The following is a 12,069-nucleotide window of genomic DNA, read 5'->3' on the forward strand; positions in this document are numbered from 1 at the left end:
TTTCCTAATAACCTAATCCTTCTTTTCGAGGGCCAAACAATAACACATCACTTCTTTCTAAGTGGATAATATAGAGGTTTACGTTTGCTTGCTGAGGTCAGCTTTAGAGGAACATAACGGGGCCGTGTTTGCGTTGTCAGATCGCACTGTTTGGGGCGGCATTTTTTTGTGTCAGGTGGGGTGGCGGCACAAGCCATAAAAAAAAAAAAAAAAGCAATAGGGAGACATAGAAAACATGCAGGACACCGGCCGGCCTTGCCGAAATCTCACCCCAAAATCCAAATTGATTCCATAATGGCATCAGAGTGACATCTGCTGGTGAGGAGTTATCCTCACAATGTTCTGCCAATGTTTTGAAATAGGATGAAATAATTGGCCAGTTTTAACTTGCTTCATTTTACTTGTTTGAATCCTTTCTGAAGTAAGCTGTTTAAAAAAAAAACACAAGGAAAAAAATAGCTTCAAATGTATACCATTGATTGGTGCCAAGAAATGACAATATAATATTTACTGTTACTCATTAGGATTTAAAATATGATTTTGCAATCATGAAAAGTTTCATTCAAATTATTAGGCACAATCATGAATGCAGAATGTATTGTCCAATAGTGGATTTTCAACTCATTGAATGCCAGCTGTCTCATTTATTGTCTGCTCACTTTGATCAGTTCCGCACTTTAATTAAAGTGGATTTATAACAACAGTGAGTATTGGAAATAGATCACGAAACCCATAGAACATTTCCGAATCTGACTTCTGCCTGTTTATTGCATGAGTCACTCTGGTCTTCTCTGACAGACTGCCAACAGCTGCAACTGTGCATTCCGTGCCAGTGTCTATAAGATTCAAACTCCTGGATGGAAAAAAAAAAAGTGTAATTTTCTGAAAATGATCACACACTGCTCTGTACACTAAAAGTGTGAAAAATATTATATCTTCCCTGCACTCTTGAATCAACTGTGCTCTAAGCGGCATTGCAAATTGAAACCATTACATGCGTCATCTCGCTCTGCACTTTCTTTTTCGGGACAAGAGTTGCTTCATGGTACTTTCTATCTTTGCTGTCTCTCAATTCTATCTACGGGGTCCTCTATGTACTTCAATCTTGCCTCTCGGAATGTCCTGATCAAAATAGCCAATCACCTTCTCTTAAAATGTTACAAGTAAAAAACTGAGCAATGCAAAATATATGCAGTGGAGCGTTCTAGTGTTGAGGCACCGGGATGAAACATGACTCTGAGTTGGGGTGAGGAGTGTCGGGCAAAGGTGCCTGGAATGGAACCCTGCTTTCAGAGACCAAACGTCAACTGGTCGGGTAGGCTTCGACAGAGTGTTTACAAAGGAAGAAAATATTGTTAGAACCTGACAGCTCAGTTAAGGGACTATTCATGCCTTAAATTTGTTTTCACAACGTGCGTAATGATGTCGAATCAACAAACGGGTCCAGCCTCTCCATGGAAAGCATCCAACAAGAAAAACATCAAGAAGCTTCGAGCCATCAGCTCGGTGTGTGGCCTGGCAAAAAGTTGGCAGCAGTGGATATCAGAGAATGAGAAGAAGCAGGCTGCAGAACCGAGTGGATGGTGTCCAACGCAGGGAGATTCGGCAGAGGAATCCCAAAAGACTTGGACGGATAAAAAATCCATCGCCATTCAGAGGACGGAGGATGTTCTCCCTCATGTGGTTGCTTCCAAAGGATTATCTGACCCTCCAAATTTGCCTGAAGATAGAACCCAGATTGAAGATGTAAACAACTCTGAAGTAGTGATGATTACCTCCTCGATGAAGATGACGCTGGTGAAGAAGAATGTTACCGGTGGGCATCAAAACAGAAGTGTAGGAGTTAAGTTACTGACAATTGAGAAAGGAGGATCAGGTGAAGATGCAGAGAAGTTCCTAGAGAATAAAAGCTCCCCTACGTTCCACAGAAAGTCTTCCGATGTGGTCTTACCACTCACCCCAACTGAGATTCAGGTGGAAAATGAGCAGGAACCCGCAAAAGAAGATCTTTTGAAACAAGAACAGAATCTTGACCCTGAGGAGGATAGTGGACTTTCTGAGTTAGAAAAGGAAACACTAAACATAGACAATGAAGCACCCCCGAGTAGTTCAAGAAAAGTCTGTGACGGAGAGTCAACAATGAAAATCAAATGTCCGCAAATCGCATCGTGAGTAAAAAGATTTTGCCAGACCTTGTGTTACTCAAGAGATTCCAAACTGAGTAAAATTATCGGGGCGGTAGTAACTCGATCAGCAAGTTCTTGACTTAGAAGTAAAATACGGGACTGGTCATTGAACATATGGTAGCTGCACCTTAAGAGGGTACAAACCTCTGAAATCGTACCGATCTGACCTTGGTGTCTTTTGTGATGCATTTCATATATTCAATTGGTGCAAAACCAGTGGCCGCCCACTCATGAAATCTTGTGTACGCTGCAAATGTATAGCAAAGGCTACCGTTCATTTGATACCCCCGAGGGACCATCAACCACAAATCTTTTTTTTTCTTTTCACGTCTGGTTTAACATTTAACACGTCAGTTTGGTGTGGTTTTACCTAATCATTCAATCTCAACATCCTTTTCAGGTTCGGAAAGGAAGCTGTGGATGCCAATAAGATCAATGCTCTCTCCAAGAAATATAGTTCTGTCGGGAATCTCAAGAGACGCTGGCAAAACTGGGCTTCGGAACACACTGAAAACCAGAAACTAAACCCATTCAGTGAAAACTTTGACTACGAATACTCCAGGTCCCTCCGCCTCCAAAAAGGTCAAGACGGATACGGACGCCCTAAGGAGGGCACCAAAACAGCTGAGAGAGCCAAACGTGCTGAGAAACACATCCGTGGGGAGATCTCAGATATGTGTTACGTGATCAGAACTATGGCTGATCCGGATCAAGACGGAAAGACACGGATTACGTTTGGAGAACTGTTTGACAGATATGTTCGTATCTCTGATAAGGTGGTGGGGATTCTAATGAGAGCCCGAAAACACGGGAAAGTCCACTTTGAAGGGGAAATGTTGTGGCAAGGACAAGATGATGGAGTGATCATCACACTGCTGGTGTGATAACATTTTGAACTAGTACTAGCATAACAAAGATGCAACACTATTGTCACCATGTTGGGCAACGGGTTTGAAATATCCGCCCCAAATGCCAGGTTTGCATTCCCAATCACAAAAATAGGTACTACCAGATGCTTCTAGCATGGTTTTAGGGGTTCGAAGTTAAATGAGAAGATAGGCTGAGCTTAACCAAGTGTGATGCTAAAGTATATCAACAGGGGAGACTTATTCCGGAGTTGATAACTGGCAGATACAATTTTAACTGTTTCAAAAAACTCTCAAAGGTTATATAACAGATACTGAATGATGTGCATTGTGTTGATCGGGTTTGTCATTTGACATTGATTGTTTAAAGATTAGTTTGTGTTTGTTTGGGGTTTTCGGTTTCACCTGTGAAAACTGTCCATGATATGCCGTGATGTCATAGAGTTTTTAAAAGATATGTCAATGTCAAACAGAAAATGCAGGCAGAGCAGGTTGGACATGTAGATGAATTCAAAACATACCTGAAACATTTTTTTGAATACTTAAGATCCTCCTCTACTCATTTTTAAACCCATATCTACTTGAAGGAAGGGTCAGTACAAAAGGTGGGAATAAACGTAAACCAGTGTAACCTGGAAGGCTAATACAGAAACTTCCTTACTGTTGAGGTAATTTGAAGAGTTTTTCTGCATTCCTCTTTTAAAAATGTAATGGTTTTATTTGAGTTCATTTGTTAAAGGAATCCTCTAATTACAGAGAAAATTCCCAAACGAGCAACAGGTAAGGTTGATTTTTGTTCGTCTAATATTTATGATTATTGACCTCTTATCGTTTGTTTTCGCAGAATGATTTTTCTGGTCTTTATTGCACTTCTCTCCAAAATTGCTTTGGCTGACGGTAAATGAATTCACTCATACTTGTTTGCGTTTCGATCTACCTTAAAAAGTTGATGAACGTATTTTTTTGCAGACTGGCATGAGGCTCAGTTCTATTCGTTCTCGCCACAAGTTGGCTCAGGACACGGCGTCTCATATGTCATCACCGGCATAGGACGGATTACGGGTGTCCGAGTGTGGGAGGCCTACAACAGTGTCATTTATGGGTGAATGATTGATTCATATTAAATGTAAAAAAAAGGTATTTTATTTATAATACATTGTTTTCATTGGACAGCAACATTTCTATACTTTTATATACATTTCAAGTGACCATTTTATCTTCAACAGCTTCCAATTTCGCTATGACCACACCTGGACCGATGTGACGGGCCGCGAGGTGGGACAAATACAGGAAATCGAATTGTTTGACGACGAGGTCATTGTGGCCATCTCCGGAAAATACACACACAACATTCAGTCTGTTGTATTCACTACCAATCTGGGTCGTTCCCTCTTCGCGGGCCAACCTTCCGGGCACTCGTTCAACATGTACCCGGAAAACGAGAAGGCCGAACTGCGCTTCATCAGCGGTCGGTTCCAAGGTGCCATCACCGCCATTGGGGCACACTGGGCAGTTGTTACAGAACCTTATGGAACAAATGTACACACAAATGCAACACACTTGTAATTTCATTCATTATCTGCATTTGACCTATATTCAGTAAATATCAATAAAATCTTCTGACTGAAACTTAATCATTGTGTGTAAGGCTTATTTTTAATCAATAACGTCCTGTCATTTAGATTTGAAAAAAGGAATATCTAAAGAATTGTCTCACAGATAAACTCCAAACTTAATTTAAAACTGAATTTGGTGAAATAGCTAATCGAACAATCTAATGCTGGGTGCAAAACAATGCTCAAGGAAGCAGATTTAAAATAAGTGCAAGCAAAGCAGGTTCTACGTGGTCGGAACTCATAAAGAGTTAGGAAATATAATCGAGTCGCAAGCACCTCCTCCAGCCATCTGGGCCTCGACATCATCTTGAAGGAAGTGCTGGTGCAAAAAGTATAAATAGTCATTGGGAGTTTAATCTGATGGACTAATGCTGGTACTTCCTGATCGGGAATACACGTTTTATGTGTAAGCTTGATCAAAATATTGATTTATGAATTCCTGCTGAGACAAACAAACTAAATTGTGATTGTTTTTTTATGAAAGGCATCCTCCAATTTCTGAGAAAATTAACAAACAAACAACAGGTAAAGCTAATTTCTGTTCATCTGATATTATTTATGATAAAAAAATGTTTTCCTCTATATTTGTGCTCACAGAATGATTTTTCTGGTCTTTATTGCATTTCTCACCGGAACAACTTTGGCTAATGGTAAATCTGCACGACATGTTTTTATGACATCATTGCCATTGACGCTTATAGACGTCAAAGATATTTACTTGGTTGGCAGTGGTTTTATATCTTTCTTGTTTTTGCATGTATTCTTGGCAGACTGGCATGACCCTCAGTACTACTCGTTCTCGCCTCAAGTGGGCTCAGGAAAAGGCCTCTCATATGCCATCACCGGAACCGGACGGATTACAGGTGTCCGAGTGTGGGAGGCCAGAAACAACTTCATTTACGGGTGAATGACGAATCTTTGTAATACATTGTTTTCATTGGACAGCAATTTTACTATTTTATCTTCAACAGCTTCCAGTTTCGCTACGGCCACACCTGGACGAACGTGGCGGGTCGCGAGTTGGGCCAAAAGCAGGAGATAGAATTGTTTGACGACGAGGTCATTGTGGCCATCTCCGGAAAATATGCACACAACATTCAATCTGTGGTGTTCACCACCAATCTGGGCCGTTCGCTCTTCGCGGGCAGGCCGGTAGGGCACTCGTTCAACATGTACCCGGAAAACGAGAACGCCGAACTACGCTTCATCAGCGGCCGGTTCCAAGGTGCCATCTCCTCCATGGGGACGCACTGGGCGGTTGTTATAGAACCATATGGAGCAAATGGAAAATACTTGCAATGAATCTGTCATCTGCATTGGACTTTTTTTTTTTTAAAATATCAATAAAATGTTAACCAATTTGCACCACATTTCTGTCCTTATTGAACAAGTGATATCATTATTTGATGACCTAATTTTGCTTGTTTATTATTGATATTTACTATCAAGTGGAAAAGGTCAGTCTAGGTTATGTAATATTTAAAAGACATGTCAAAGCCACACAATAGGTGTAAGCAAAGCAGGTTCTACATGATCGTAGCTGACGAAGAGATTGAAGTCACAAGCACCTCCTCCACTCATCTGCGTTTTGACATCCACTTGAAGGAAGTGCTAGTGCGAAAAATTGTCTCTTGAGATAAACTGCCAAAAATAGTCTTTCGGAGTTGAACCTGATGGACTAATGCTCGGACTTTCTGACCGGTAATACACGTTTTATCTGTCATCTTAATCAAAATATGAATTCCTGCTTGGACAAACAAACAAAATTGTGATCGTTTTTTTTTCTTTTTTTTAAAGGTATCCTCCAATTTCTGAGAAAATTACCAAACAAACAACAGGTAATACAAATTTTGTGTTCATCCTATATTTATAATGAATTCATTTATTTTATCTCTTATTTTGTTATCACAGAATGATTTTTCTGGTCTTGATTGCACTTCTCTCCAGAACAGCTTTGGCTGACGGTAAACAGATTCACTGATGCTTATGTGCTTTTAGATCTACCTGATTCTTTATTCAAAAGTTTGTACATGTATTTTTGGCAGTCTGGCATGACGCACGGACCTACTCATTCTCGCCACAAGTTGGCTCAGGACAGGGCCTCTCGTATGCCATCACCGGAACCGGACGGATTACAGGTGTACGAGTGTGGGAGCTTAACAATAATTTCATTTACGGGTGAGTCAATCATTCATATGGAATGGCAGAAATTAAATGTACAAAAAAAGTTCTTTTATTTATATGACATTGTTTTCATTGCACATTTTTTTTATACTTTGACTTTGTTTTATCGTCATCAGGTTCCAACTTCGCTACGGCTACACCTGGACCGATGTGGTGGGCCGCAAGTTGGGACAAAAACAAGAGATAATATTGTTTGACGACGAGGCCATTGTGGCCATCTCTGGAAAATATACATTCATCATTCAGTCTCTGGTGTTCACCACCAACATGGGTCGTTCGCTCTTCGCGGGCAGGCCGGTAGGCCACTCGTTCAACATGTACCCGGAAAACGAGAATGGCGAACTGCGATTCATCAGCGGCCGATTCCAAGGGTCCATCACCGCCATCGCGGCACACTGGGCGGTTGTTACGGATCCGTATAGAAGGAATGGAAAATACTTGCAATGAACCTATCATCTATGAAGACAATAAAACATTTTCTCTTCATCATTATTTGACATCTTAATCAAATCTCTGCCCAAATTGAAATACGGAATGTTGATTAAACTGTCATCTGCTGCATTCAATTGTGTGTGTTTTTTTCAAGTCATTTTGTTTAGTGCTTTCTTGAATGCCAATAAGTTGCCATTCTTTTTAAACGAATAAACAATACGTGCATGATTTGAAAAAAAAAAAATGGCTGACAAAATACAACTTGACTTTTAGAGATTCACCTTTGTGGTAAAATTTCAAATGTAGTGCAACCATAATTTGATTTTTTAAATCTTTTGAATACACCAGTCCTACTTTTCTGGGTTTTTTTGCAACCTGTTGCACAATTTGGTAAAGAAAAAGGGGTGGAATGGAAAATGTGCTTGTTTCAGGAATCCATCAATGTGTTTCCTGGTTCAGTTCACTCTGAGCTATTCTAAGATCAGGAGCCATTTTTTGATTGAAGTCTAGAATTGCGAGGCTATTGATCAACTCTCAGATAAAGAGCCCATGAATGTTATTGGCAGCACCAGTTGTAAGTTTTACAATTCATTGACTTGTCAGAGAACCAAAAGTTGAGCAAAAAGGACTGAAATAATAACGAGTTGGGAAATTTCGAGGGTGTCAAATTAAGCCGGCTATTTTAGGTTCACGTGTTTGGTAAATAGTGTTATGTTAATTGCCAAATAGTTATTTTATTCTTACAGCACTGATTTATTGTTGATTGTTTTAGCTACCATTGTCTCATTCTCAAAACATCAAGAAACAATTTGAGCTTTTACATAATACCTCCACTCTTTTCAGGCTTTCAACTCTACAGTACATACTTTGCACTCTAGCAGGCGAATTAAATGAAATAGCTGAAAACTTGTTTTACAGCTGTTCAACCACTTGTCAAAAAAAAACAAAAAAAACAATGAAAATGAGTGACTCAGTCATCCACACCCATAATTATCATAGTTATTTCTATTCTGGATCCACAACGGGCAGCAGTGGCGGACCAGTAAAGCAGCTAGCTGGGTGGGTGGTCATAATTATTTCCTTGTTACGGCTTCAACCAGAATATCTTTATCTCGAATCAGCATTCGACTCAGGCGTCTCTCAAGGCTTGTTTAAAAGCTCTTCCCATAATACAAACGGAAGCAAATTTTTTCAGCCCTTGCACAGAAAACCTGTGAGTAGAATTTGTTTGATTTTCTGACAATTTATGATCTATTGATAATATAAGTTTTGCATAAATGTTATTTTCTATTTTGATTTTTCTGACGAGGTAGATGCCAGAGCATTTGCTGGGTGTTCCGACAAGTCAAACAGGTAACAACAGAGGCTGCTTAAATACGTCACAAATGTATAAATCAACTAAATATATAGCTATATTTATATTTTGCTTTATTTTGTTTGTTTTTTACAGAATGCCAAACATTGTAAACACCGCCATACTTGTTCTTTGTATATTTTATAATGGTAAGTTATTTTATTTAGCATTACTGTACACCATTTTGAAAACAATTCCCAAAAGATTTGACCAAGATGAATATTTTGTGATCAAGTAAGAAAGCTACGATTCAAAATATTTTTTTTTGGGGTGGAACTTCCTGGTTGTTGTTGTCGTTCATATTCCTATGCGAGATTGTATCTTTTTAAAAGCAGAACATTCTTTCTGCGCTAAACCTACACAGTCCTTTCCGTCTTTAATTTTTCCATTCTGCAGTTTAGTAAACATTTGGTTTTGATAGACAGATTGACTGATCGATTTTATTTCTTTTTTTCCTTCCAGTCCAGGCAGAACCGTACGCCTTTTCCCAGCCGGTGGGCCCTGGGGGAGGTACATCATTCACTCTCGGTGGAGATGGGCCCATCACAGCTATCAGGCTATGGGAGCGATACAACAGCTATATCACTGGGTAAAATATTTGATCAATGCAATCGGGTAGGACTGGAGTTGCCTACACAACTAACATTTGTTTTGTTTCTCCATCAGTATCCAGTTCCGCTATGGTAACATTTGGTCAGAAATAATTGGCATTGAATTAGGAATGGCCAAGGAGCTGGAGTTGTTCAAGGGTGAAACCTTTATTCAGGTTTCTGGAAAGTTCACCAGTCTCATTCACTCGCTTGTGTTCGTCACCAACAAGGGTCGAATGCTGCGGGCCGGACAGCCCGTTGGCAATTCCTTCAACATGTATGCCCCCACCAAGGACACTGAGCTGATCCTCATCAGCGGCCAAAACCGTGGAGGCTCAATTACATTCTTTGGGGCACATTGGGGCGCACCTAAATATTATGTATAGCCTCATTTGAATGTAACCTACCCTCAGCTTGGTTGTTGAAAAATGAATAGGTATTCCTATCTAAGAAATTATGGGCTTTCTTTTTTTTTTTTACTCTTAACTGGATTAATCAGTTTAAATGTGATTTCTGAGATTTAATTGGACCTTGTGCCTGTCAGAATTATAACAGGTAGCCTATAAATTTGCTTTATTATTTTGATTTTTTTTTTATTAAATATATACAGGACTTGTCTATGTGCTGGCTAAGCATAATAGAATGTGAGATAAAAAAAAATGGAAACAAAAGGGCAAGCAAAGGCATAACTTTATTGACAAAAAAAGTTGTAAAAATGAAATTTTTTCCTCAAGGCATCACTGATTGGTAAATGTGTCCTCAGATTTGTGGAATTTGCATTTCATTCCAATAAACTCAAATCTTAATAGTCTGTTGATCTTGTTTTGCTTTCATTTATTTTGCTGTCGTTTTCTTTAGATGTCATGAGAATAAGCATAATCGATAAGAATAATTGATAATCTTGCACACCAACCTGGCAAACTAAATAATAACAATAGAAGAATAAAAGAAGAAAAAGAAGAAGACAAAGAAAACGTCATAGAAGATTCAATTGAAAAGAATTTTTCATTATCTTCTAATATATAAAAACAAAACTATTTAAGGAGGGAATGAGTGAGTCCTTGAAAAGTCAGCGAGTGGATGACTACATTGCCCATAATGCTTTGAGGTGCGACAGCAGCGCTGCACTCTGCTTTGCCCGCAGCAATGAAAGCAATGAAATGATAACACGGCACAACAAGGTTGACTTTCCAATTTTCTCCATCTCCTCTGCCAGTGATGCCCTCATCTGTGGAGTGACGTCATGGCCGTCGAAGGTAAGGTGACATGAATGATGTTTGCTTGTGTGGAGGTCGGGGGGACAAATAAAGAAGAAAAAGGAAATAGTGCTGCGTGCCCAGACTTAGAACGGGTCAAGTGTGAAAGCTCGTGATTGGGTAATGCTTTTTTTTTTTTTTCTTTTTCCGCATCACTGTGCCGGTAATCTACTCATGACAGCACACATCACTTGCAGACAGCACGCGCATTTTCCATTGTTTCCGATTGTGCGCGTGATCGTTTTGCAGAGTGACAACCACGACACAGCCTCCGTTAACAGAGTGGGCTTTTGTTTTGTTTTTTGCACAATCATCTATCTTATTCGGATGATCCACTTCCGATTTGTTTGGAAAGCCACGGTGGCTTTGTCACCTGATTTGTATGTGTGAGCATTTCCCTCCAACTAGTCCAGCTCATCCTGCAGCAGGTGGTCTAACATGCCCATCATCTATCTCGCTTGTAATTGAGAGCTACTGAAGCTGCATCTCTGAGGGCTTTTTGAGAGAATCTTCTGGACTGGTTGTGCTTTGCAATGCTCGGCAGGTCTCCTCACCTTATTGGAGGTATCTTATGGATCCAGAATCCCATGAGAGGTAGGCTCTTTTTAACTGTACATTTGTTTCCTGACTTGTAGTAGTTTTTTTTTTTTTTTCTCTCTCTCTCTTTCTGGGTGTATGCTCTTGCTTGTATGACTGGAATGAGCCTCCCCAGCATACCTTTCTGTCAGACACTAGTAAAGGAAAACAAATGTTCGAATCAGAACTTGACAGTCTTGTTTCTCCTAAAAGACACGATGACGTGTATAGTGTGGTTGCCGTGTAAGAACATGCCGTGCTTCATTGTTATTGAATAGGTTGAGAAGATGGAAGGAAATATGTTCTAAATACACCAAAGTGACCAGAAGAGCCATATCAAGTATCATTTTTAAAATAGGTGCTTTCCCATGTGACTGTGAATTTTGAAGACTTGCATCAACACATTGAACGTCACATTTGGTTTCTATATTTCTTATATATATCTTATGATGAGCCAAATTCCAAACGTCAAACTGCAAAGATTTTCCATCTAACCTTGGTTAAATCAATATCGTTATCTGTCAGAACCATCCATCAAAGCACATACTAGAACGTGACTCCTCCATTTACAGTAATGAGGAAGAAGCCATAAGTGACGATTGATGCAAGAAGGGTGATGGCTTGACACAACTGGGAAGAAATAAAAATCTTCTTGAAGAAACACTCTTTAAAACTGCTGGACTGATCCAGGATGTTGGGGCTATTTGAAACTTGCATTTTTGTTGTTGCTTTAGCAACCTGGTGTAATACTAACTTGCTTGTGTCATCCCTGCAAAAGCTTGAATTTATAAATTGGCCACACAGGCTAAAAATAAGATTGTTATTTTTAGAAACACTCCAAGCTCTTTAATTAAGCCATCCCTGTGGCGTTCATGGTCAAAACTCACTCCAACACTTCAATACCCAACGTTTCAGTTCTCATTTGATCATACTGGAGGAAAAATAACACACCTTTCCGGCATGACGCTTCTCTTCCAGACCCTCAGACATGGAAAATAGGTCAACTATT

At 39.7% G+C, this 12,069-nt stretch overlaps 6 protein-coding genes across 16 annotated transcripts in view; all 6 read left to right on the forward strand.

Moving 5' to 3' along the window:
- The first annotated feature begins 1,326 nt into the window (after positions 1–1,326).
- Positions 1,327–3,720, forward strand: abrab (actin binding Rho activating protein b). Its single transcript, XM_085900782.1, has 2 exons — positions 1,327–2,168; positions 2,587–3,720. Exons 1-2 carry the CDS (start codon positions 1,420–1,422, stop codon positions 3,068–3,070), a joined length of 1,233 nt encoding a protein of 410 aa, XP_085756908.1. The 5' UTR covers positions 1,327–1,419; the 3' UTR covers positions 3,071–3,720.
- On the forward strand, positions 3,580–4,686 carry LOC147040718 (zymogen granule membrane protein 16-like). Of its 3 annotated transcripts, none has more exons than XM_085901522.1 (5): positions 3,580–3,720; positions 3,809–3,832; positions 3,897–3,949; positions 4,022–4,154; positions 4,279–4,686. In XM_085901522.1, the coding sequence occupies exons 3-5, from the start codon at positions 3,898–3,900 to the stop codon at positions 4,616–4,618; spliced, it is 525 nt and encodes a 174-aa protein (XP_085757648.1). In that variant the 5' UTR covers positions 3,580–3,720; positions 3,809–3,832; position 3,897; the 3' UTR covers positions 4,619–4,686. The 3 variants fall into 3 exon arrangements, with proteins under 3 accessions (XP_085757648.1, XP_085757649.1, XP_085757647.1); XM_085901521.1 differs by having other exon boundaries at positions 3,614–3,720; positions 3,792–3,832; XM_085901523.1 differs by lacking the exon at positions 3,809–3,832 and having other exon boundaries at positions 3,588–3,720.
- Positions 4,687–4,924: 238 nt separating this feature from the next.
- Positions 4,925–6,036, forward strand: LOC147040719 (zymogen granule membrane protein 16-like). 4 transcript variants are annotated; one of them, XM_085900953.1, is made up of 5 exons: positions 4,952–5,074; positions 5,153–5,193; positions 5,266–5,318; positions 5,439–5,571; positions 5,640–6,036. In XM_085900953.1, exons 3-5 carry the CDS (start codon positions 5,267–5,269, stop codon positions 5,968–5,970), a joined length of 516 nt encoding a protein of 171 aa, XP_085757079.1. In that variant the 5' UTR covers positions 4,952–5,074; positions 5,153–5,193; position 5,266; the 3' UTR covers positions 5,971–6,036. The 4 variants fall into 4 exon arrangements, with proteins under 4 accessions (XP_085757078.1, XP_085757081.1, XP_085757079.1 ...); XM_085900952.1 differs by lacking the exon at positions 5,266–5,318 and having other exon boundaries at positions 4,925–5,074; XM_085900955.1 differs by lacking the exon at positions 5,266–5,318 and having other exon boundaries at positions 4,925–5,074; positions 5,456–5,571.
- A 199-nt stretch (positions 6,037–6,235) lies between these two features.
- Positions 6,236–7,413, forward strand: LOC147040720 (zymogen granule membrane protein 16-like). The gene is made up of 5 exons (XM_085900911.1): positions 6,236–6,369; positions 6,466–6,506; positions 6,580–6,632; positions 6,714–6,846; positions 6,969–7,413. The coding sequence occupies exons 3-5, from the start codon at positions 6,581–6,583 to the stop codon at positions 7,297–7,299; spliced, it is 516 nt and encodes a 171-aa protein (XP_085757037.1). The 5' UTR covers positions 6,236–6,369; positions 6,466–6,506; position 6,580; the 3' UTR covers positions 7,300–7,413.
- An 885-nt stretch (positions 7,414–8,298) lies between these two features.
- On the forward strand, positions 8,299–10,039 carry LOC147040721 (zymogen granule membrane protein 16-like). The gene is made up of 5 exons (XM_085901554.1): positions 8,299–8,497; positions 8,598–8,637; positions 8,735–8,787; positions 9,101–9,227; positions 9,305–10,039. The coding sequence occupies exons 3-5, from the start codon at positions 8,736–8,738 to the stop codon at positions 9,612–9,614; spliced, it is 489 nt and encodes a 162-aa protein (XP_085757680.1). The 5' UTR covers positions 8,299–8,497; positions 8,598–8,637; position 8,735; the 3' UTR covers positions 9,615–10,039.
- A 271-nt stretch (positions 10,040–10,310) lies between these two features.
- The window catches only part of samd12 (sterile alpha motif domain containing 12), a 30,581-nt gene continuing 28,822 nt past the window's right edge, over positions 10,311–12,069 (forward strand). For 4 of the 6 annotated variants that reach the window (XM_085901439.1, XM_085901443.1, XM_085901442.1 and 1 more), the window contains exon 1: positions 10,591–11,078. In XM_085901439.1, coding sequence (XP_085757565.1) covers positions 11,018–11,078 — 61 coding nt within the window. In that variant the 5' untranslated portion in view covers positions 10,591–11,017. Of the gene's footprint in view, positions 10,485–10,590; positions 11,079–12,069 lie in introns of those variants that run through there. The other 2 variants (XM_085901441.1, XM_085901440.1) reach the window with 2 other exon arrangements.

The sequence above is a fragment of the Syngnathus leptorhynchus genome, chromosome 20 (assembly GCF_054491065.1).
Source record: "Syngnathus leptorhynchus isolate UIUO chromosome 20, UIUO_Slep, whole genome shotgun sequence".
Taxonomy (NCBI): domain Eukaryota; kingdom Metazoa; phylum Chordata; class Actinopteri; order Syngnathiformes; family Syngnathidae; genus Syngnathus; species Syngnathus leptorhynchus.